The 26,135-nt window shown below is 44.6% G+C and overlaps 1 protein-coding gene across 12 annotated transcripts in view; it reads right to left on the bottom strand.

The window, feature by feature from the left end:
* Nucleotides 1-26,135, bottom strand: part of KCNMA1 (potassium calcium-activated channel subfamily M alpha 1) — a 722,449-nt gene that overhangs the window by 177,587 nt on the left and 518,727 nt on the right. For all 12 annotated transcript variants that reach the window (XM_082719524.1, XM_082719523.1, XM_082719521.1 and 9 more), the window contains exons 12-14: nucleotides 24,136-24,218; nucleotides 20,513-20,582; nucleotides 14,279-14,434 (exon numbers count right to left, since the gene is read on the bottom strand). In XM_082719524.1, coding sequence (XP_082575650.1) covers nucleotides 14,279-14,434; nucleotides 20,513-20,582; nucleotides 24,136-24,218 — 309 coding nt within the window. The remainder of the gene's footprint in view (nucleotides 1-14,278; nucleotides 14,435-20,512; nucleotides 20,583-24,135; nucleotides 24,219-26,135) is intronic.

Here is a 26,135-nt window from a genome sequence, read left to right on the forward strand (position 1 = left end):
TTTTACTAGTGAATTCCACTGAACATTTAAAGAAAAAAATTACACCAATTTCTATATCCTTCCAGAAAACAGGAGAAAGGCATAGGCTTCTCAACTCATTTTATAAGTCAACCATTACCCTGATACTAAGACCAGACAGAGACAGTGTTAGAAAATCCATGGAATATCTACTCACAACACATATACAAAAATCTTCATAAAAATATTAGCAAATACATCACACTATGACCAAGTGGGGTTTATCTTGGAATGCACAATGGTTGGTTCAATATTCTCAAATGAGTCAATGTAATTCACCATAGTAACAGTCTGAAGAAGAAAAATCACATGCAGACAAACCATTCAGCAAAACTCAACATACATTCATAATAATAAAAAATACCTCTCATCAAATATTGAATGGAAAAGAACTCCCACAATCTCAAAATAGGGTCATTTATAAAACAGCTATAGCTAGCATTATAGTTAATGGCAAAACACTGGATGTCTGCCCCCTAGAAGCAGGGAAAAATCAAAGCTGTCTACTCTCACTCATCCTACAAGAAGGGTTAATTAGTGCAATAGGGTTGCATTATAGCAAAATAATGTGTATTTCTACATACCACCACTGAACAATTACAAACTGAATTTTTTAAGATGCGATTTACAGTGGCTCCAAAAAAATTATAATAATTATGTATAAATCTAACAAAACTAGTATAGAATCTGTTTGCTGAAAACTACAAAACATTGATGAAAGAAGTTTAAGATTACCTAAAAATGGAAAGACAATGTTCATGGATTAGAGTCCATGTTCATGGATGCCAATGCTCCCCCAAACTGGTCTTTATGTTTAACACAGTTCCTATCAAAATACCAGTAGGATTTTATTGTAGATGTAGGCAACTTGATCCTAAAATTCGTATGAAAAGGCTAAAAGACTAGAATAGCCAAAGTGATTTTGAAAAGAATACTTTGGAGGAATCACATTAACTAAAGCCAATTTTAAGCTACAGTGGATTATTCCCAGATGGGAAACCTAATGGAATTTGTTTAATTGGATTTTGAAGGTAACTGGGGCTGGTTGAGCCTTTCTTCCTTCCATATTCTTCCCTTTGGAATGGCAGTACCTATAATTGTTCTCCTATGGTTGTCCTATCATTATATTTTGGAGGCAGAATGCTTGTCTTCTAGTTTTGCAGATCAGCAGTTCAAAAGGAATTTTTCCCTGGAATGGATCATATCCAGAGACTTATCCACATTAATTTTAATGATAAAATTTGGGGCTTTTGAGTTGATGATATTTAGATGGGGTTCTGAACTTGAATCAGTCTAAAAGGGTTGAGACTTTTAAAAATATCAGGTGAGAGCTCCTTGGTGGCTCAGTCAGTTGAGCATCTGACTCTTAATTTCACATGGGCCATGATCTCAGGGTCCTGGGATGGAGCCTGACTTAGTGGGAGTCTTCTTATCTTCCTTTCCCTCTGCCCTTCCCCTCAGTCATGCTCCTTCTCTCACTCTCTCTCAAATAAGTAATTTTTTTAAAAAACTAAGAAGTTAAAATATAAATAAAAATGTGGAATGAATGTATTTTGCATGTAGGATGGATATAGACTTTTGAAGCCAAAGAATAGATTGTGGTAGACTGAATAATGGCCCCCAAAGATATACCTGGAACCTGTGAATGTTATCTTGCATGGCAAAAAGAACTTTGCAGATGAGATTAAGTTTAAGGATCTTGAGATGGGATGTTATTCTTATATTATGCAAGATGGCCATAACTGTAACATCAAGTGTTCTTATAAAAAGGAGGCAGGTGGGAATTCGATGAAAGAAGAGGAAGTAGCAAATGGGACATTGGAAGCAAAAGCTAGAGGAATGTGAGGAAGGTGTTTCAAGCCAAGAAATGCAGGCAGCCTCCATAAACTAGAAAATCAAGGAAACAAATGCTCCCCTAAAGCCTCCAGAAGGAACCAGCCCTACAAAAATCTTTAGTTCAATGAAACTAATTTTACACTTTGGGCCTCCAGAAAAAGAAAAGAAAAACATTTGTGTTGTTTTAAACAACAAAATTTTTTTGGTAATTTATTATAGTAACTATGGAAAATTAATACACATGGTTTCATTTCTCTTAGGTAGACACCTGGGAATGGAATTGTTGGGTCATATGGAAACTCCGTATTTAACATTTACAGAAAACCCCAAATCTTCAAAATTAAAAACTTTTATCCAGGAAAGACAGTGTTAACAAAATGCAAACTCAAGATACAGACAGGGAGAAAATATTTACAAATCTATCAAGATATCCAAAACAAATAACAAATTCTTAAATTCAACAGTAAAAAGCAAACAACCCAATTTTAAAAATGGGCCAAACACTGATGTAACACCCGATGCTGGCAAGGATGTGGAGCGAGAGAAATTCTCATTCATTGTTGGTGGGAATGCAAAATGGTACAGTCAGTTTGGAAGACAGTTTGGCAGCTTCTTACAAAATTAAACATATTTTTGCCACACAATCCACTAATTGTTCTCTTTGGTATTTATCCAAAAGAGTTGAAAATTTATGTCCATATAAAAACTAGCACATGGTTGTTTATATCAGCTTTATTCATAATTGCCCAAACTTGGAAGCAACCAAGATGTTCTTAGATAGGTGAATGGATGAATAAATTATGGTACATCCAGACAATAGAACATTCAGCACTAATAGGAAATGAGCTATCAAGCCATGAAAAGCCATATAAGAATATCAAAAGCATATTACTAAGTAAAAGAGGCCAATAAGGAAAGGCAAAACTATGGGACATGTAAAACATCTGTGCTAGCCAGGGATCAGTGGGGAGGAAGATTCATCAGTTGTAACAAATGTACCATTCTGGTGGTACATGTCAGTAACGGGGGATGCATGTGTGGGGCAGGGGATATATGGGAAATCTCTGTACTTCCACTCAATTTTCCTATGAATATAAAATTGCTTAAAAAAATAAAGCCTATTTTTAAACATGGGCCAAACACTTCACCAAAAAGGACAGACAGATGAAAAATTAGCAGTTAAAGGGATGTTTAACATCATTAGTCATTAGGGAAATACATACTAAAACCACAACAATATATCCTACACATCCACTAGAATGGCTAAAATAAAAATCTTGATAATACACAGAGTAGACAAGGATGCAGAACAATAGGAGCTCTCACACAGGGCTGATAAGAATGACAGATGGTACAACCATTCTGGAAAAACTCTTTGGTGATTTCTTTTAAAGGTAAACATGCTTACCCTCTAATCCAACAATCCTACTTCTAGGCATTTCCTCTAGAGAAACTGAAACTTCAGGTCCACCCAAACTTCTACACAATGCTTAGATCAGCTCTATTCATCATCTCTCCAAACTGGAAGCAACCTACATGCCATTAAAGAAGTGAATGGATAAACAGGGGCATCTGGGTGGCTCAGTCAGTTAAGCATTCAACTCTCGATCTCAACACAGGTCTTGATCTCAGGCTTGTGAGTTCAAGCCCCATGCTGGGATCCACGCACAGAGCCCACTTAAAAAAATAAAAATAAATAAAGGAATGAATGGATAAACTGTGGCACATCCATAAAATGCCACATTACTCAGAAAAAGAAAAGAATGAACTATCAATACAAAACCTGGATGAATCAAAGGAATTGTATTTAATGGAAAAAACTAGTCTCAAATGGTTATATGCTGTATGATTCTATTCACAAGACATTCTCAAAATGACATAGTGATAGTGACAGAGAACAGATCAGTGCTTGTCAGGGGCTAGGGGTACAGGGAGGATATGAAGGCACAGTGAGAGGGTGAGGGAATTTGGGGGGTACTGAAACTGTTCTGTATTCTGATTCAGGTAGTGGTGGCATGACTCAACGTATGTGCTAAAATGTACAGAGCTGTGTACACACACATACACACACATTGATTTCACTATAAGTGAATAAAATTAAAGAACAAGATAGCTGGACAATTAAAATTACTTCTAAATCTTAGTGGGACCACGTATTTTTTTTTAAGATTTTATTTATTTATTTAACAGAGAGAGAGATCACAAGTAGGCAGAGAGACAGGCAGAGAGAAAGGGGGAAGCAGGCTCCCCACTGAGGAGACAGCCCAACACAGGGCTCGATGCCCAGACCCTGAGATCATGACCTGAGCCGAAGGTATAGGCTTAACCCACTGAGCCACCCAGGCGCCCTAGGGACCACGTACTTTAATAAGCATTTTACTGAATGGAAAATGGCCAGAAGAAAGCCTAGGTTAATGCATGTGGATTTATGTACCAATCTTGAGGACAACAATCCAGAGCTCCACCCCCGTGCCCAAGCAGTTTGAGTTACTTAAATACTTTTACTTTGATCAGAAGGAACCTTCAAAGATTAGGACTAATTATCCTTTTTCCCCTTAAAAACTTTCCTTTCTTCCTTTTATCATCACTTTTAACCCCTCTGGACCTCACACCCTGTTTACTGATACCACCTGTGTTGCTGGAAATCAGCACACTGCATACTGACCCAGTCATTCCTCGCTCCACAAACCGGGCATCCTCTCCCTCCCCTGCTCCGCCACAGCACTTGGGCAACAAAGTCTCTCACGTAACAAGGCATTAAGGTCTAGGGAGGATAGTACTACCCTGGTCTGGAAAAGGCCAATGCACCATGGAGGGAATGGGGTAGACCTAGGTATTTTCTACCTTTGAAAAAGACCTTCATTTTTATAGCATGTAGTTTGTCATGGTTGAGGAAACTGAGGATACTACTTTTACAAATACCGCAAAGTGATTTCCGTTCTTAGAAGGTACTGGTTTGAATACAAAGCCAAGCAATGTCTCTATCAAGACTCTTCTCTCAGGGAACCACTGTGTAATATCAGGGAAAGCACCGAGCCGAGAAGCCAGCGATCTTCCTGGAAGGCAGTCATCCTCATTTCCCCTTTCCCTATTTCTTCCTCCTCTACACACAAGGAAGGGTCCCAAAACGCCAGATCCTTGGCATCAAGCACCCCTTGCCAAATGATAGCCAATAAAATGCTTGTGTATCTAGTCAAAGAAAAAGTAATTTAAGTAAAAACATGTATCTTATAGGGGCACCCGTGTGGTTCAGTGGGTCAAAACCTCTGCCTTCAGCTCAGGTCATGATCTCAGGGTCCTGGGATCAAGCCCCACATCGGGCTCTCTGCTCAGCGGGGAGCCTGCTTCCTCCTCTCTCTTTGCCTGCCTCTCTGCCTGCTTGTGATCTCTGTTTGTCAAATAAATAAATAAAATCTTTAATTAAAAAATGTATCTTACAAAGTGTAAAGTGCTTGGCAAACTTGGGATACTATTATAATCATAGAGTTCTTGACAAAATACCATTGTATCAAATCAATGGTGGTTCTTTGCTTGGCATCCCTGAAATGTAGAATGGTTGCTTCAAAATGCTAGGGTCCTCCTCGTTGTTCTGGGCATAGATTTAATATCCGGGATCACAGGAGGGCAATGATTACTAAAAGATTTAACAATGGAATCTGAGATGTATTCTTAATGGTTTAATAGCATTTTGAGACTTTTGCTTGAAAAATCACCAATGGTGGGTGGCACCCACAATTAGAACTTTGAAAGTGGGAGAGGCCAGGAGGACGCAGCCTGTGAATGCCCAGGTGTACACAGAAATGCGTGCAATTAATTAAAGGCTGCTGGTTTCCAAAAAGATCTTTTTGACATTTGCGACTTTATCAAGAGGGCCTTATTTCACATTATTGGCCATATCCTGCCAGCTGATAAGGGCAGGGTGAGAGGCAGCTTCTCCCGGTGTTCGTGGTTGAGTACTGGCCACTGCAGCTCCTCTGCCCTGGTCCTCACGGAGCACGGCGCTGTCTGCATGTTATGTAATTTTTTGGTGCTGCCTTCCCCTTTTGTTCAGTCTGTGCCAAGAGCCAAATAAAAGAATCCATATGTGATTACGGCTATAAAACCAAAAGGAAAATATTAGACAAAAATTTAACATTTTGGGGTTTCTAAGTTTGTTTTACCTTTAATGCTAGGCAGACAGTTTACACAAATCATTTTGCTGCAAAGTAAAGAGTAATGAGTTAAATGTGTTCCCTGTCACCATCAATCATGTACGTTTGCCTTTGATTGACCAAACATATAAGACACATGAAATGACTTTCTAATCAGGTTAGGGGGAGCAGGGAGGGAAAAAGGGGAGAAAATAGGGAGGGGGAGCATAAGCCTCTTATTTTATTCAAAATTCTATTGACATTTTCTGGCAATCTTCTAACATGCTGTATGGGCTTCTCTTTGCTAATAATGTTTGCCTTGAGAATTTGTAAAGGTCTAAGAACTCTTTAATTCAATGTTCTAGAAATTACCAGGGCCAGAGGGGAACGAAATCCCCATTAATAGTTCATGGATTAATTCTCTCTTCTTTCAAAATCATTTTCGGGGGAGCTGGTCTCTCAGGTGGGCGTTCGTCCTCTGCAGCGGGGTGAATGGCTCTGCCTGGGGAGGCAGGCGGTGCCGCTGGTCTAATGAGCGCCGCCACGGAGGGAAAAAGACGACGCTCAATGATGTTGACCCAAATGGGATACTGAGGCTTAGCCAATTCCTTTCGGTGCATGGGTGTTTATTTTGATTTGTGAATTTAAACAACACACTGACTGGATTCTCTGGCAGTCGACACGGTTTATAACCCAAAGTAACCAGCCTCCGAGCATCCTCGCCAAGCTCATTATTTCAAGTTTCCACGTGGAGTCCAAGCTCTTTAATGTGGCGAGGGAACTACCTACGGTAGCAATGGAGGAAGTTTTCAGCACCAAAATCACCCCCCAAATAGTCGCTGCGGTCCTGGCCCCACCCAACTGTCTGTGTAATCAAGGCTGGCCAGGCGAGGCTGAGACCAGCTGATTCATTTACTTATTCAACAGGCATTTCTTGAGGACCATGTGTACTGGATGCTGCTCCAGGCCCTGGGGATTGGGCAAGGAGCCCTAGGCTTCACAGTGCTGACACTGTCTCAGAGAAGGAGGCAATAAATGAGACCACGAAGCCACGTAGGAAATCAAAGCCAGGAACGCAGATGAGGACATAGATACACAGGTTGTGGAGCAGAAAGTGATTTTGAAAATATGATTCTGATGTGTTTACATATGGAAACTTTCTTCACCCCATGAAGTCAGGGAGAACCTCTAAATCCTTGCTGGAGACTGTGGTGAAGTGGGACATCTCCTCCCTGTAGGGACTCCCGGGAGCCCCAGAAAAATGTATGAGCTTAGTTGCTTCTTTTTGATTCTCCTGCATTTGCCAGGAGAACTGCTGAATGGCAAATCATCTCTCAATTAGAGATATGCCACATTAGACTGTAGAACTCAACGCTGTGGAGATGCCAGTTCTCCCCAAGAGAGCCCAGAAACAGACCCACGCATACACTGATGTTTCAGTAAACGGGCCCCTGAGGTACTGATAACGTATGGCTTCTCAACTTGGGTCCTGGTTAAAAGGGAGTTCTGAGTTTGTGAATATTTAATAAGCTGTCCATTTGCTAGATGTACACTTTTATGTTTATATATTCTACTTCAATTAAAGATTTGTTGTTAAGCCCTTTTATTTTATTATTTTTTAAAAGATTTTATTTATTGATTGATTTGACAGCGATCACAAGTCGGCAGAGAGGCAGGCAGAGAGAGAGAGGAAGGGAAGCAGGCTCCCTGCTGAGTGGAGAGCCCGATGCAGGGCTCAATCCCAGGACCCTGGGATCATGACCTGAGCTGAAGGCAGAGGCTTAACCCAGTGAGCCACCCAGGTGCCCCTGTTAAGCCCCTTTAAAAATGCAACTCTAATGGTTTTGAGAAGGGCCTCACTCCGAAATTAACACAAACCAAAGACATGGGGGATCTGATAGAAGGAAACCAGGAAGCTACTAGGGGAAGAGTGTTTCAGCCAGAGGAATAATGTGTAACCCTAAAGACTAGCCAAAGGGGTGCAGCTGATGGCAAGGAGCAGAAGAGCACTTAGGAGATGAGGCCGGAGAGGGTTGCTTCGGACTTAGAGAATATCGTAAGAACTTTTTCCTGGTGAGATAGGACACCATGGAGAGATTTATGCAGAGGGGTGAGAGCATCTGGTTCATGCTTGTGAAGGATCGTTCTGGGTGCTCTACGGAGGATAGACCGGAGTGGGAGAGGGAGAAAAGCAGAGCAGGGAGGCCAGTCAGGAGGCTTATGTAATGCTCAAGGAGAACAAAGGATGGTGGTTTGGATCTGACAGGAAGAACGGAAGTGGTCAGAAATTTGGAAAGTCAAAGCTGAGAGGATTTCCTGCTGGACTGAATGAGGTGCATGAGAAAAAGAAAGAAGCTGGGGATGGCGCCAAATATATTCGTTTGAGCAATGGGAAGAATGGCATCGCCAGTGTCTCCGGACAAAGAACAGGAATTCAATTCTGGGTATGTCAGGCCTCAGATGAGATGCAAAACTCAAATAGAGATGTTGAGTGGCAGTTAGATAGATGACATTGCATTCGGGGGGAGGTTCCAGATGGAGATATAAATTTGGGAACCCCCTATATATGTAGGATTTAAGAGAATAAACCTATGGCAAGTGAGTATATTCGTATCATATCTATAAAAGTTCACTCTCATGACAAGTTGTGATCGGGATGACATCACCTGTGGATATGAAATAAGCAAGAGGCCGCCTCTCCCTTGTAACTTACGCTATGTAGATTTACTTTGTGGGAGAAACCCTCTACTCTGGCACCAGCAGCATCCCCTCCCAGAAGCAGAAAGCCACCTTGACCCTTATTAGTTGCAGCCCTGGCCCCCTTTCAGAGATCCCATCACCCACCTCCAGCCCACCCCACACTGGGCTGAGCCTTGTTGCTTGTATCCTCATGTGGATGAACACCTCAGGTCTGCAGAGCTTACACCCATCAGCCAATAAGAACTGTTTATTTTCTCCCAGAAGCACCTACTGAAGTCAATTAGCTTTACTCCCTGAATACAGCAGCAAGTAATATCACTTCCTTCTGGAAAACCTGGTAATTTCCTTATCCCGATTCATCCCAGCCTAGGTCACATGTTTTAATGCAGTGACTTCTGCCCTTTATAGAGCTGGCCGGAGAGAAAGCCAGCAAGACCCAGAGAATGCATCTTGGAAAAGTGTGCCCATGCATCCCAGTCATAATAGAAGCTTCCTGAAGCTTATGAGTGCTTGCTAGCCATGAGAATGACAGTGTGGTTAGCATCCTGCATGGAATACAGTAGGTGCCCAGGGAATCTCTATCAAAGCAACCATGTCTAACCACAGAAAGCAAAAATTCTGGCAATAGCTAAGTTCCCCCTTACTGTATTTCCTCTTATTTTAAAATATTTTATTTATTTCTTTGGTGGGGGGGGGGGTAGGTGGAGGAGGGGCAGAGGGAGAAGCAGACTCCCAGCTGAGCAGGGAGCCTGATCCATGGCTCAGTCCCAGGACCCAGGGATCATGATCTGAGCCAAAGGCAGATGCTTAACCAACCAAGCCACCCAGGTGCCCCTACCGTATTTCCTCCTGGTATACTTAAAGACCTGGAGCCAATTTGTTTGGTTTGACACGTGAGTTTGTCAATTCCAGGTGTTCTGGCCTCATGTAGGTTACTGAACTTCTCACAACCCACAGTATCTGCCACTGGAAAGTGGATATAATAGTGCCAGTGGTGGGTACAGTCATTGTGAGAATTAAATGACTGATGTCTGTAAAGCAGTTAGCCTAGGACTTGGCACAGGGTTAGAACCCAAGATAGCTCAGGTATTATTAGAGTCTTGATTTATATTTCCAGCTCCTAAACCATATTGTTTTTATATATGCATATAAAAAATGACACAGATGCACATAAACATCACCGAACTAAAGGAATTAAAATGATTCCCTGGCCTACAACTTGTGCCAGCTAGGACTATGTATTGCTGAAAGTTTATCTTAATGAGATAATATCAAAAATGAGCAAGTGGTTTTCATGTCCAGCAAGGTCCACCTCGGCCAAGATACACTCTGGGGGCACCTGGGTGGCTCAGTGGGTTAAAGTCCCTGCCTTCAGCTCAGGTCATGATCTCAGGGTCCTGGGATCAAGCCCCACATCGGGCTCTCTGCTCAGTGGGGAGCCTGCTTCCTCCTCTCTCTGCCTGCCTTTCTGCCTACTTGTGATCTCTGCCTGTCAAATAAATAAATAAAATCTTTAAAAAAAAAAAAAAAAAGATACACTCTGAATAACACACACCCAGTTTTCCTATGGCTTCCTCATTCAGAAATAGAAAAGGTGACAGAGAAGACCATGTTGTGATCGATATCAAGTAACATTTCACCCACAAGAAATAATTACAGGGTACATGCTATGTACCAGGGTGTGTGTGTGTGTGCATGCACACACACACACACACTCAAATGGTAGCTTAGCAAAGTTAAAATGCTCAGCAATCCTGAGAATAATTTAAATCTGCTAAATTTTGAAGAGTCAGTACAGACTGAAAAGAAATGTTAAGAGCTAATCACTCTCTAAATTATACACAACACCCACACATACAATTTATCATGCCCAGGACAGCTAATCCTAGTAATAACAATAGCACAATTCACAAAGATGGCAGGTCAAGCCTCAACATGAAACCACACATGCTGAAGAGAAACTAAAGTATTACATGCTAAAACTCTAAAACCAAGAAAAAATAAAAATCAATGGATCTTAAAATACATCGAAAAGAGGAAGCCAAGTGGAGGGTAAGTGTGGCCACTTACTCAGGGACTCAGGAGCAAGGCAATGGCAGAGCGGCTAAATAAATAAGTTCATTATCTTGGTCTTTAAAGAAGACCTTAGGAAGATTCTCACTTGAACCTGACAGGCAGGTGGTAGGAGATCCGATAGCAGTAAATACACAGGATATTCCACACCTGGTTGACAGTGGAGATACAGACTAGTCTCAGGAACCAGGACCATTGCCTTCCCTTCCTGGAGGAACTCAGGGCAAAAACTGGGTGCTGCTGGAGAAAATGCTTACCCTAGTATTAGCAATAGGCTGTGGGGTCCGAGGACCCAACCCGTCAAATTGGCCAACCTGTGACTCTTTCATGAAGTTATTTGCTATCAGGTTATCATGGATTTGTTCAACAAATACCAGCATACCAGAAACTTCAGAGGCCATGCCTTGAAGGTTAAGCAGAGCAAATTACATACGAATAGCCAGGAAAAAGTCTTTAACAGTAGTTAGCACACTTGAATTCCTTATCCCAAAGATGTGGGCTAAAAAGACAGATGCTCCAAAAGTTTAGATCAATTCAGAGATGACACAGCCAACATGGGAGCCAGGAGTAAGGGCCTTTGAAAGTGATATTGCTCAGGGGACACACAAGTGTTCCCCATATTTTGCTGGTACCACTGGCCTGGGTCCCTTGGAACCCCTGCATAGCAGGAGCCCCTCCCTCTTGCTAAGCTTTATTATCCTCCCTTTCAGCCTTGGCTTTTGGTCTCATGGACACTAAAGTCCCCGTGGCCGGCCAACTGTGCTTCTGCCTGTGATATATATACAGAGTACAATGTATTCTGCAGAACCAAGAAACAGATGCTGTACCTGCCCAGGGCAAGGGAGAGGCTGAGCACACACTCCACCTCTGGCTTCCAGAAACACTAAGTGTTCTCAAGGGATGAAACCCGCCAAAGCCTCATCCCACCTCTCTCCATCCTGGGGGCCCTCCTGTCCCTATGGAAGTACTAATGAATTCTCTGCCGGAGGACATGGGGGATACTGGGGCAGGAAGCAATTTCTGGCAACGATCATCCATTTCTAGATTTCCTTTTCCATCTGCCCCCTGCCCAGTAAAAATGAGTGAAGACACTATGACCTCGGGAATGGGAGATAATATATAAAACCTGCCAAGGAGACCATCATCAAGGTGTTTATCATGACCTGAGGGAGACAAGGATCGGGGATCTGGAGGGTCAGTGCACCAGCATGACGCCACAGAGTGGGGAACACGTGCTTCCGGCAGTCCTTATTTTAAGTGAAAACAATAGATGCAGGGAAACCTTGCTATTTCCAGGTCATGTGCCTTAGCAAATTCCAACACAAAGACCACCTGAATGTCAAGAGGCCATGTTCAGAGAGCTACCTCCGAACACGGGGGACCTGGCTCCGGGCAGAAATGACACAGTAACATAACCCTAGGAGGGAAATGTGTTTTCAGTTACACCAGGGCCCAGCCAGGCCTCTTCCACAGGCTCTTCCTAAATAGGAACTTGGCAGTGGGATTCGCTAGGCTGGAGGGGACGTCCTTGGCTCCAGAGGTGAGGCCCTGCAGGGTCTTGAGGAGAGTTGGACAGAAGTTCTTTTTCCCTGCTCAATAATAACACTGAGGAATCAGCGTCACATCCATTTTATTAATTTTCTTGACAGGCAGCTCCAGTTTCCATGCAGGCACCACAAAATCAAAACATACGCATGTCAAGTGCCCCATGTGCGGTAGGGCCCTGCCAAGACCGTGTTACATCAACAAAAGGAAGCAGAGCCCAGGTCTCAGACCTCGTGCTTGGGCCTGTGGGTAACTCCCTGCTGGAGAAAACCACCAGAGCTCAGATGAATGAGCCAGAAGAGCTCTCTTGGTGACAGTCCTTTATCCTGGGGTCTGGGTTCCTTGTGTTGAACACGAGAGCCGTGGGAGACACAAGGCTACATCTGGCTTTGGGGTATGCTTCTCAGTCCCGCCACACAGACCTCCCCTGCCAACTCCATTTAGCCTGCATTCAGTTTCATCCAGGCAGGGGAATAGCAGCCCGGATTAAAGAAGCCATTAAAAAAAGAAAAGAAAGGAAAAGAAGAGAAAAGAAAAGAAAAAAAACCGCAATACCCTTATTTGTGTGCTGGGTCTGAGCCTGGAGTTCTGTGGAGTTGAGGTCTTTGGGCACATAGGGAGCTGAAGGAATGTTTTGATCAAGGCATCCTTTGCTAAAGTGATAGAAGGGACTCCAGCACAATTTGTCCTCTCACATAAAGGATTTTTATCTAGGAACTGCCTATGTAATGTAAATTAGGTGGGTAGAGAGGGTAAGGGCTGAGAGAAAAGCCCTGCTCTAATGCCACGGCGGGATGCCCCGGGTGAGCCCACGCAGGTAGCCGGTCCGTCGTCTCAGCCCCACTCTTCCCGCCCATCCTTCCCACCGCCTCCAGGGCCATCGCCTCGACTCCCCCAAACAACGGACCACCAGTGCCACACACTGCAGTAATGGCAGCCAAGGGCTGGAGGTATCACACCTAGGATCACAGGGCTTCTAGCCCCCCTCATGGGACCTCCTGGTAACTCACAACTTTCCCACCTCTATCCCTACTCTTGCAGGAAGGGGAAACGGAAGCCCAAATCCTGAGCTGACGACCACCAATGCCAAGTCAGAAAGGCCCACACTGGGCGGGTTTTTCTGTCCTGGTCTGCCTCCTTGACTGGTCTAGGTTAAGAACAATGCAAGGATGAGGACGGGTGTTATCATTACTCCAAAAGCCCTCTTAGAAAGGGCCCGGGCCTTCAACCCAGTGTCCCGGAAATGGGCCTGCCCTGGCCTGGCCAGTGCCCCGGCCTGGCCTGTGAGGAAAGAGTTGGGTCTTTCATTGCCTGGGTTGGTCCAGCAGGCAGGGGCCACTCTGGAGACGCTGGGGTGGCTGCCCAGCCCGCTCTTCAGGGTGAAGAGGAGACGAGCAGAGCCAGACCGCCCATCTCATGGCACACAGGGCGCCGCTGCTGAGGAGTCGGCCCCTCATTCCACTCTCCATTCAAACAACCGTGGCATGTCAGCCCTGCTGGCCTCCTTGATTGTGCAGAAATAAATAAATGAATTATGTTGTTGGGGTTTGGGCTTCAGCACAAACACATGGTCTGCATTTATCTGCACAGTGAGAGGTCCACCAGCCACTTGATGTAAAAAAAGCAAAATGATAATTCTTTTCTTTAGGCACTCTGGTGCCATATGGAATGTATATAAATCATATTTTTGTTTTAACAGCGGAGGCTTTGTTGATAGATAAACATGTGGTTTATCTAAAAAAAAGAGAGGATTTGTGCTTTGAACAATCATTTAATGGCCGTGGATGTGCCAAATAAAAATAAAAACATAATTTTGAAAGAAGTTGGCCTCGTGCCCAAATCTGTAACAAGGAATTTCTCCTTAACCAGAGTGGTTAAAGCCCGTCGATCTGTTTTGAGTTTAAGCTGTGCTCTCTACTCAACCCCACGACAAACTGAATCCGGGGCTAATGGGCTCTAATAGGACAAGACGTTACCTTTATGAATGACCTCATGGAGAAGAGGTTGGCGAGCATGGTGGAGAGGCCTTGAGCCAGACAGCTCTGGGCTATGAACCCCAGCTTCAGCTCCGCGAGGCAGATTGCATCATCTCCCTCTTTCCAGTTCCAGCTCGGGATGTTTAGCAGATGGGCCTGTAGAAGCAAACACAAGGTATGAGAACTGAGGTTGCTAAATGTTCAATGGTTGCAAATCTCCTCTGGGAAATGCATCACTGCCCGACGGCTCAGAGGCGTTTAGACTCATCCTTTCTTTCCCTGGCCTGAGCCTGCTGTTTGCTATTTCATTCCACTCCCCTATTCCGTGGACTTCAGTCCTCGGGGTTCTCTCTGGAACATTGCTTCTGTGCCTCCCTAACCCAGGTCTTCCCCTGGGATTTGTCATGTAGCCAACAGAGTCCAGAGGGAATTTCCTCTTGGGACAGACACATCAGCCCACATTACTAGAATAGCTCGCTAGGTTGTTCATAAAAGAGCTCCTCAAACAGACTCGGACCCTCAGTTGTCTGTGTGTTTTAGAATCTTTTTTTAATCTGCATCCCCGAAACTCCAGGTCAGTGGCCCCCAAGTCTGAGTGGGCCTCAGAATCACCTGGTGGGTTGGTACACATATTGCCGGCCCCTCCTTCACACTTTCTGATCTAGTAGGGTGCAGGGCGAGGCTGGAGAATTTGCATTTCTAACAAATTCGAGGTGCAATCTAGGGACCACACTTTGAGTAGCACTGACCTAAATCATCAGGCAAATCACAGTGTAGACATATTATGATCTCTTGCAGATGGACTGATCCTATGTAACAGGTCACACCCGAGGATAAGGACACAGACACATGCTCATCTGATTAGTTTTAAGCAGCATGAAGCAGAGTCAGAGATCATCCATTGGATGAAGGAGTCAAAATTCAAAAACTTTGCCAGGATTGGAAAAATGGGCAGAAAAACAACCAGGAAAAATTTTTAAAAGTCTTAATGTCAAGTTCAGCATTTAGGTTCAAAAAAAAAAAAAAATCAATGTATAAATTCAAAATGAGAAGATCTAACTTGGCAGTAGAGCTGAGGGGGAAAGAAGGGAAAAAAACTTAAGTGTGTGGGTAACTCAAATCCCAAAAAAAGGCCAACTGTGTGACAGATTACAGAGAAAGCCAATGCTTGCTTGTTAGAAATGGTCTCCAGATCAAGGGAAACAAATGTTTCATTCTGCTGTGAACCAGTCAGGCTGGTTCCAGAGTACTTGATCCAGTTGTAACAGTCAGATTTAAAGAGGGAAAACTGATCAATTGAATAACTTCCAGAAAAAAAAATGACAAGCACAAGGAGAGGTGGGGGTTCTGGAAAACGTCTTACGAGAAACAGTTAAGAGAGCCAGCAGTGTCTGGCCTGAAGAAGGACCACACCCTCATGGAGACAGGACGGTTACCTCTGAAAGCCTCAGGTGCTGCTGCAATGAAAAGAGATTAGGCTTGTCTTGCTTTGTTCCAGGGGCCAGAATTAGGACTGACTGGTATATGTTACAAGAAAGCAGTTTTTCGGCTTATTTTATAAAGGAACTTTCTAAGGATGTAATTTGTCTAATAAATGGAGAAAGCTACCTCCCAAAATGCAAAGTCTTTGTCCCAAAAACTCTTTAAGTGTTTTTCCAAGTCATAAGAGAAAGACCACTTGCTTTGCATTTGAGGTTGTAGCTGAAAGCCCTACTAGACCCCCCATGGATGCCAAGACTTTATGGCCCTGAAACGCCTATTTTTCTCCAGGTACCAGCAAACACCAGGAGCACCCAGAAGGCTTCCCTTCACTGTCAGGGTAACACACTACGGCCGTACCTACTAGAAGAGAAGATGCCATTATGGAAATAAGAACAAGTCCAATGGCTTCTTGCTCTGCTATCAGAAATTCCCCTCTTGTGAAATTCCTTCCTCAAAGTCCTGTGACAGTTTCACAAGTCCTAAGCCAGCAATGACTCCTGGGAGAGAAGACCGTATCCTCCCTAACGAGAGCATGGTTAAAAAGTTTGGTGTGTAGGCCATGATGGATGGTAATTTCTGCCAAGCTGAGTATCAGAGACCTTTTCCCATCACAGGCCTGATTCCAGCGGATCGTTTTGCCCCTTACACTGTTTCTCTCCCAACTCTTCACTGGCTGGCAAAGGCCACCTTCCCCCTTTACTAATCTTCATGGCACTTTCAAGCAAGCAAACGAACAATCAAACAAAGCCTTTTCCAGAGAGGCTCTCATATCCCCATGTGCCAAGTTTTTGAAGGTATGAAGTCCAGGCTCTTGGGCCTTGGGTCCCCCCTGTCCCCATCTGGTTTGAGTTCCTTAGGCATATTTCACATGTTATTACATGGGAAAGTCAAGTCTGTTTCAGTTCTCGGGCTTCCATATGGCCTCCTTTCATGGGCTGTTATATCTTCCCCAATTGTAGCAGGGAGCAGGGAGGGATGTACCAAAGGCCAGGAGGAACATCTGTGTGCATGAGATGAAGAGAGGAAATTTCACAAGGAACTCAACTCCTCTGTTCTGACACTTCTGTCCTTCATCTGAGGGATATCTGGGTCCACTGGAAAATGCCAGCATCATTGCACAGAGGTCTAGAGGCAAATCCTGGATCTGAAGAATGAGGCCTGATAAAACAGGTGTAGCAGGACCAGGGTCCCCCTTTGATCAGCCACTGGACCACTCCTCATCTCAAGAAGGAGAAATGTGAAATATGCTTTCCTGGGAAACCAGTAGAGGTCAAGTCCAGTTCCAGCCTTTCCTATCCATAAATAACTTTGAGAAAGCCACCATAAGGAACAAAGTTCATTACAGAGAAAACACTTCAACACTATTGCCCAAGAATCTAAGTGTTTTTTAGTGAGAAAGCTCAAAGATCTTGCATCACCATTGGGCCACTGGGACTTGGTTTCTAGGTCTTAGACAAAGACCTTTCTTTCTAGAATCTATTCAGAAAATTAAAAATCCATTAGCAGCCAAGTCATCGGAAGTGATACTTTTCTATGATATCATCAACTGTTCTTTCCTTGAAAAGCTTCAAAACATTTACAATACTCAAATCAAAAATGAGTGCCCTGTGCCATCTTCTTTCTGCGTTCAGAGACATCTGGGCTGGGCTGAGTGTTTCTCTCCATGAAATCAGATCCACTTTAGAAAACACCAGTCCTTCTAGAAGGCCTGCTGTGAGGAACCAGAGTTTGGTTCAGTGGGGTGGGCTCTATTTACAGAGAAGGTGACAGTTGGCCATTCTGTTCTTAGCTCAATGCCTGCCAAGTGACCACGAGTTGTACTCACCAGAGCTGCTCTGTCTGGGAGAACACAGACTCCCAGTCTGGAGTCACACTGGGATGCTAGCATGCACAGATGGCCAAAGGAGAACTAAATGTGATAATGGATGTCAAGCTCTTTTAAAACCATAAAATAGGCCACAAATATCTAAGATTATTATGATGACAAACTCAGGACCAATTTTACTTGGAGAGAAGTAGGCAGCTTGCCTACATCCCTTTAGGCCCTGGAATACCAGCATCATTAGAGCACAGGGAATTGAAATTCTTTATGTTTTAAGTCTCATATCCAATTATGGAATTAACTATCACTTAAAGTGTGTTGTGTGCAACATAAGTTTGTTTGTTTTTTTAAATATTTTATTTATTTATTAGATAGAGATCACAAGTAGGCAGAGAGGTAGGCAGAGAGAGAGGAAGAGAGAGGAAGCAGGCTCCCTGCTGAGCAGAAAGCCCGATGCGGGGCTCGATCCCAGGACCCTGGGATCATGACCTGAGCTGAAGGCAGAGGCTTTAACCCACTGAGCCACCCAGGCACCCTGATTGCAACATAAGTTTACATACACATACCAGGGTCTTTCAAGAAAGCAAGTTTTAATGGGTGGAGGCCTCTGGGCATTTATTCATGGATGAAGAGAAAGGACAGAGAGAGGAAGAAAAATAAGACTGTAAGGCAATGGGGGGAAAAACAGATTAAAGAGAAGGTGGGAGCATCTCAAAAAATAGCAGTTATAGAGCAGGGTGACAAGTGTCCATCTGCAATTCCATGAGGAATGGGATGACAATGACCAGCGGACTTTTTGCTCCCTCTAGAAGAGGGAAATGAAATGATCGAGAAAAGTGGGTTCATCCATTACTCATCCTATAGGGGCAAAGTCTCACACGTGATTTTGCCTGACTCTGAAACCCCAACATATTGGGGTGATTCTAAGCAAAAATGTGTTTTTGGCACATTCCCTGAAAATGTGTTTTCAGGATCGGTTGCCGCCTTCATCATTTTTTTCCTGAATAATTATCATGAAAAGGTTTGTACCAGAGTCCTCAGCGTGGACCAGACATTCAGCGTGGCTATGGTCATGTGAGTACTGACCAGGTTCCATCCAGATCCTAGGTCCATTCAGCTACTTGGACTTTGACAGAAATCACAGCTGAAACCATCCCGAATTTCTTGAAGAGGCAGCATCCATACTCATTGCAAGGGGGATAAAAGGAATTGACACCCATTTCTAAACTACTACATTAATTTCCCTCTTCAATCTAAATTCAGCCAAAAACCTAAACAACAGCTTAAAGCACTCCCACACTGAATGAAATTTCAAATCACAAATGAAAGAAGAGTTTATTGCCTGAGGAGCTGTCTCCAGCCACAGGCTTGCTAATAAAATTCCCCTCCACCTATAGGGGCTGCTATCTAGAAACTTCTCCAGACCGATGCTTGTGAGTCCCCGATATCCTCACTTTATGTCTTCCGTGTCCTTGGGTTTTCCAGAGATGAACAGGACAATGGGACCTTAGGTGCCCACCACCAAGCCCACTGGCTGGAGTGCAACACGTTCTGCCGTGGAAGCACCTGCTGAGGGCCGGGCAGTGGGCAGCAGACCCGAGCGGTAGGCCGGTCGCCGACAGCAGGCCCCACTTCACAACGGCCTCTGATGGGCCTCCACACAGCGAAATGGGCAGCCCTTGCCAGCAATTAAGAAATAATGGCATGGCACTGGTGCATTTGGCAGAACAGGGTCTTCTCTGGGTCACCTGACTGCCTATTTCGCAGGGAATATGGCCTAGAAGATGGACACACGCTCACTCATAACCCAGCGGGGAGTTATTGTGCTCAGACAGAACACCTGGTTCCAGGTACCGAGCAGCCTCCGGTTTCCCAGCCTCATTACGGGGAATCACCCGTTCCACATCAAACGGAGAAAGGTGCCACCTTCCCTCCCCCAAAGCTGTTTTCCTGGGAGCTCAGTGACAGGCAGCGTGAAGGAGCAGTGCCTTTGAATGAGAGACTGAGAAGTAATCACAAGCGAAACAGCATAGACTCCAACGTTTGTTTTCTTCCCAATCCCCTTCTAAACTAGAACAGGAGGAAAATTCCTTTATGTCTTATCTCTGGAGAGCAACTTTTTCCCTCGGTTCAACCAAGCCAGTTCTCCTCTGCAGCAGGAGAAGGCCATGTTCCGCATTCTCCACCCGGTGCGTGGTCTGCTCCTCCATGTCACCTGGTCTCTGGTAGCAAGGCCCTATCACTCGCCTGGGAAGCTCTCTACCCCAGACTACCCCCGTCCGTCCCTGAGGGCACAAGGCAGGACTCCTTCACTCATACGCCGGACTACAGAAGAGAGTAAAAGGGCGCCTGGGTGACTCGGTGGGTTAAACCTCTGCCTTTGGCTTGGGTCATGATCTCAGGGTCCTGGGATCACGCCCTGTATTGGGCTCTCTGCTCAGCGGGGAGCCTGCTTCCCACCCCCCCCTCTGCCTGCCTCTCTGCGTACTTGTGGTCTCTCTCTCTCTGTCAAATAAATACATGAAATCTTAAAAAAAAAAAAAGAAAAAAGAAAAGAAAGATAGAAAGAAAGGAGTACAGTACATAAAAAGTGGACATTGTTGAAATTGGGATCTAAGGTTAAATCAATATTCCAACCTGGGGGTCCAACAGATGCTGCCTTCCAGTGAGCAGCGGTCAATAAGGTGCTTGCACTGAAGAAAGGCCCCAGGGAGGTATGTACCCAGCACCCCTTGTCTAGCCCTTTGGATTACTGCAGCACATGTGTGCACATGTGGGGGGGGGCATGTGTGTGTGCATGTGCACATGTGTGTGTGTGTGCACATGCATTTGTGTATGTGTGCACATGCATCTGTACAATGAGAGGAGAGAGACCAGGCATGCTTGTGCACCTCTGAGCTTAGGATGGGCCCGGCCTCTCGCTGTCCTACCTTGTTGTGATACTGCAGCATCTGAGTGATGATTCTTATCTTCGGGTGGTAGTTCTTTATGGAGATGACTCTGAAAAAGAAAGAACCACAGCTGAGGCGGGGTCTGTCTAACTCTTGGAGTCTGACGGGAACACGAATTTGACCGTACCCAAACAGAGTGAATGTGGGGCCAGCAGCCAGGACCATCCAGAAGGCTTGCTGGCACAGGGCCTGGTTAAACGGTGTCCATCACTGTACCCCCATGGCAGCATGAGAAAGAAATCAACAGAATGACCACAGACTGTGCGTGGGGCAGGAAAGAAGAGAGCGGTTCTCTGGTGCCTTGGTGTCGCGTGTGGGCCCGTTTAGTGGCACAGGTGATCCAGAGCAGGGTCACGGGCTTACTGCCTACAGAGACATCTAAATAAGGCGGCCTCAAGCCACGGGCCAAGGGAGGTTTGCAATCTCACATACCCTGGGGACAAGCCTAGAAGCAACTTGCTCTGAGTCCAGTTCTCCAAGTTAACAACTTGAGACAACAATGACGAATCAAACAACCAGCCTGACAAGTGATACTAAACTGTCACACACACAAGGCCACTGACAAAAATGATTTCTGAGCAGGGCTCTTATGTCGGGATCAATGACTCAGCCTTTGATAGATAATAGAGTCTAAGTGAAGACTTTAATGCTGGTGGAAAATAAAAATCCAAGGCTGGCTGGACGGCCACCGTCTGATAGAAAATTCCACTCTCCCTGCCCCCTAGCACCCAGGCAAACTGCCCTCAGTCTATACTGCCGATGAGTCACTGCCCTCCCCCAATCCACCCCTGGCTTCTGCTCCCTGAGACTGGGCTACATATGGAAGAGTAGAAACACCTGGATTCCAGTCCCGATGTACTAAGGAACTGGGTGACCTTCAGGAAATCCCTGGGTTCTTTGTGACTGTTTCCTCATCTGGACGTTGGGGGCAATGGTACCTGCTTTATTTATTTCACAGGCTTTGGTATGAGCAGCAAATGAAAGACCAGATGTGGAAATGCTTTGAAATCATTAAAAGCTCTCGCCACGTGTAAGTTATGGTTTTTGTCATTACCGACTCTGTCAGAGGTGACATTGCACATTTCCTTCTGTGACAAGGAAGGCTAAAGAATGGAATTCCACAGGACGGCCCACCGAGAAGCCTAATCAGAAATGCGAGTGCGTGTATTAGGACCACCCCCACAAACTCTGCACCAAGAAACGTCTCCGTGCGGGGAGAAATGGAGAGAAGGCAGGGAGCAGTTTTATCTGAAAAGCTACAACTTGTGAATTTAGGAAATGGATCGCACAGAAGCCTCTTCCTGCACAAATTCACCCTGGGCTTTTGCTCTTGAAGCAATTCATTTTATTTTTGAAAAAGTGTTGTGTTGGCTCTCGCTTATAACTCAAGGACTTTGAGCTTCAGTCAGCCCTGAATTCCGTTCACTGCCAGAGCGGGGGTCTCCTGCATTAGCTCATTTCAAATGACTCTTTGACATTTTAATTTCAAGAGGGGCAGATTGGTCTCATTAAAAGAAGGAGAAAGGAGGATTATACAAATAAGGAAAAGACAGAGCCCAGTTTTTAACCCTGAACTTTCCATTCCTTTTGCTGCCTGGGCCATAGTTCTGATTCTGGTTACTGCATGGCTTCATTACATGTCTGATGCTACCTCTGTCCTGTAATTTTCATGCGGTGGCGTCCCGCCAAACACCCTGGTAACTTACAAGTCTTCATATTGGCCCTACCGCAGCCTGGGCTTAAATGAAATACTGCCATTCAGAGAAATGCCCATTTCCAAACGATTACTCATTTCCATTATTCACTTTTGGAAGGGGCGGGGGGAGGCACTAGCCCCAAAACTTCTCCAGGGATCAACACATTACACTTTCTTTTCTTTTGTTTTTATGTTTGAAAATCTCAAGATCAGGAAGACTAGTTCCTGAAAGGTTACGTTTTTATCATTTCAGATGACATGAAAACGTGGGGAAGGATGGAAATCCTAGTTCAGGAAGGGGGTTCCTCTGGAGCACCCGATGGTGAGCTGTTGTAGTCACTTTCCAGCTGTGACTAGTTTAGGGGGTGGACCCAGGTGTGGACACATGTCCCCATTCCACCACCTCCCGGCAGGCTGGCAAGCGCCATGGGGACAAGAGTTCATGCATCAACTTCCTTAAAACAACTGCGTGAAAACATATTGCCAAAGACAAGCGGGAGGAAAGAGAATACTGTGCCAGATGTCGCTTGCCAGATAGACACCAGATGCTCAGGGAAAGACGTGCTCATCCCCGAAGCACCAGGGGAGTCCCCCACCTCAGTGATGGGAAAGCTCATGTCACTTGGAGCCACCGATTAGAAGCAAAGGAAGGGAGACGGGAGCATGGTGAAGATGCCACTTCCCAAGCCCTCATCCCAGTACATTCCCAGACTGCAGCAAACCAAGCTGTGGGGAGAGGGAGGTCTGTCTGGACCAAAGGACGGCTGCTCACAATTAGGCAAGAGTTCCTGGGAATGTAGTGGGAGGGAATGTTTTCTCTTAGTTCATCTCTTCTCCAGAAGCATCTCTGTATTATTCCCTTCCAGGCCTCTTAACTCCTCTGCAATGTAGGCCGGAGGGGAGAAGAAGAATCCTGAGGGGCTTTAACTCTCCGGAGCTAAATATCTTTTTTTGTCATTCCATTGTCGAAGAACAGTGTTCTTCTGAAATGAGAAAAGAATAGGAAGTGTGGGGGTCAGCCATGTCAGGTCAGGCCAGGAGATGGCCTTCCATGGGCCTCACCCATTTCCAGGGAGGGCACTGGGTGGTGGTCTCCAGAGTGTGTCCCTGCCCACCCAAAGATGTTCTGTAAAAAAAGGTGCTGGGGGGAAGGGGAGGGTTGGAGTCAAATAGGTTTGCTAAGTTCTCTGTTGATCATTATCTTAGAAAAGCACGTTAGTATTAAAAGCACTGAGAAGGCTTTCAGTGAAGACACTGTTTCATTCTGGGAAACTGGCTGAAACAAGCCCATCAGTCAACCAACTCCTCTTTGAGGGGGATATTAATCAATGCCACAGACACACTTGGAAAGTTCCAACATGGAGCTTCTCAAGCTTGGCACTACTGACATTTGGAGCCAGATAATTCCCTGCTGCGGGGAACTGTCCCCTGTGCGTTGTAGGATGTTGAACAGCATGCCTGGCCTTTACCTCCTGGGATGTGAGCAGCATCATCCGTTCATTACAACAACCAAGAACATCTCCAGATATCTCTATCTCTGGCGGACAAAATCACCCACAGTCAAGTCATGGCAGGTCCATCCCCCTTCGGGAAAATGGTACCTTACTTCAAGCCTACACCCATCTCAATCTCTCTTTCCTAGTCCTGTCTGAAACATCTCAAACACAAGACCCACTGTGAGCCCCAGGGGTCCCATCTGCCAAGGATAAGCTTCCTGTCTATGATGCCTTGTGGCACTGCCCTCCACAGCCACAGCACCTCAGCTCCCCCTGGACCTATATTTGTAGAGTGGCTCATGAGGGAAAAAAGTTCCCACAGAGATGATGCTCTGCAGAGAACCTGAAAGGGCAGCCTAGGGGCTGCAGAGCGCCAAGCCCAGAGCCTTCCCTGGCCTCCCCAGTGTTACCTCATTATGTTGGAGGCGTCTTCAGCATCAGGGTCAGCGCAGTACTTGTTGGCAAGGATGAGGCACGCGTCTGCTGACTCTATCTAAGACACGGAAAGGAAAATCACAGAATACAAACATATAAATAGCCATGCCTGGTTGCAGTCTTTCTCTGTCGACAGCTTTTGGGGAATCTGGTGCTTTGCAAGGAAAGAAAAAAATAATCCAGAGAGATTATAGTTTTTGTCGAAAGTGTAGCTCGCAAGTTCTTGTTATGGTATAAACATTTCATCTTGTTGTTGTTTGAGGGTACAACGTGGACCTTCGTAATTATACTTTTCATTTGGCATAGTGACTTAGATGTAATCTTTCCAGATTTCTTTAAATAACAATTAACGAAGCCTTTTAGTCCCTTCTCTGCCTTTTTTCCCTACCAATGGATCTACCCCATCATCTTAATTTTTCTGGTCGGGAAATGGCGTCAGGTGAGCTAAATCCCTTCTCTCAGGTTACCAAGTTAATTGAATAGTCAAGGATTTAGATATTGAGACTCCAAAGTCCTTCATCTGACCTTTTTCGCATCTTAACTGTGGAACAGGAGGAAATAAGAGCCCTAAATCAGATAACAACTCAGTATTATTTAGTATTCAATTAGCATTCAGATATTCGAAAGACAACAAATCTATGTATATGAAATGATGTGTTACAGATGACCTCAAAACCTACTGACTTCTCTAAACATGAGTCAAAATAAGATTTATGCCTTTGAGGGAATGATGAGCTATGCTAATAATTGCTTGCATCAAATTAGGTCCTTGAACAGTAACTATTTTCTCCAAGTTCTCATTAGATTTCACATTAGTCATAACTTGGATCATGTCTGGATAATATTAAGATTAACTGGACTTTATAAGCATAAGAATTCTTGTTCTGGCTCAGGTCTGCAATCTGTCCCACTTGATATGTTGTACTTAATAGACCATTCCTGCATTTTGGTGGGAGGCCATTGTTTCCTCCGCTGTATGTCACAAATTGTCTCTAGTTTTCTTTAATAATCCAAAGAATTTACCCAGATCCTTCAGCTTATTCATGTTTGCCAATGACATTATTTACTAAATTATGTAGTGACCACAGTTAGCATTTAGAAGTCAGTGGATTCACAATATTAGTCTATATCCACTGCCATGCAAATATTGAACGTGTTTACAAAATCTATATAAAACGAGCAAGGGGCGCCTGGGTGGCTCAGTGGGTTAAGCCGCTGCCTTCGGCTCAGGTCATGATCTCAGGGTCCTGGGATCGAGTCCCGCATCGGGCTCTCTGCTCCGCAGGGAGCCTGCTTCCCTCTCTCTCTCTCTCTGCCTGCCTCTCCATCTACTTGTGATTTCTCTCTGTCAAATAAATAAATAAAATCTTAAAAAAAATAAAAATAAAAAAATAAAACAAGCAAAATAGCAGATGTCACTTTGCTCTATCCTTTTACTTTATAAGCCTCACGTCTGCTTTATAAGAAAATTTTTAACTTAACAGATTTTGGAATGAAAGATTAGCCCTTTACCAAGTGATATCAGATATCTGCATGTTTAGTTTTATGCTTTTAGTCTTTGGTGGCAGGGAAAAAAAAAGGAAGCTAAAAATGTTTTATGGCCTGGCAGAATTTTATTTATACTTTATCCTTCATGTTATGCTCCTTTCCAATGTAAATAATAGATTTCAGAGCTACACAGAGACCAACTTAAGTATTTAAGATGGGAATTACTTGATTATTACATTGTATATGAGGTTACCGAATCCGTACAACTGGTCTACTTCCTTGAGGAGTGCTGACATTGAGGGAACTGGCAAAATAACTTTCATTTTATGACAGTCCAAGTGAGGGAAGTAGCCTAGCAAGTGCCAGAGGAAATGAAACTCTGGGACCAGGGAAAGGGGGATGTCAAGGCTGGTGGCATCTGACTTATCTCATTAGGGGTGCAGAGGTGACTCTTGGCCATCCTAGGAGGCATGTGCCATCACCACAG

The sequence above is a fragment of the Mustela nivalis genome (genome assembly GCF_964662115.1).
Source record: "Mustela nivalis genome assembly, chromosome: 2".
Lineage (NCBI taxonomy): Eukaryota > Metazoa > Chordata > Mammalia > Carnivora > Mustelidae > Mustela > Mustela nivalis.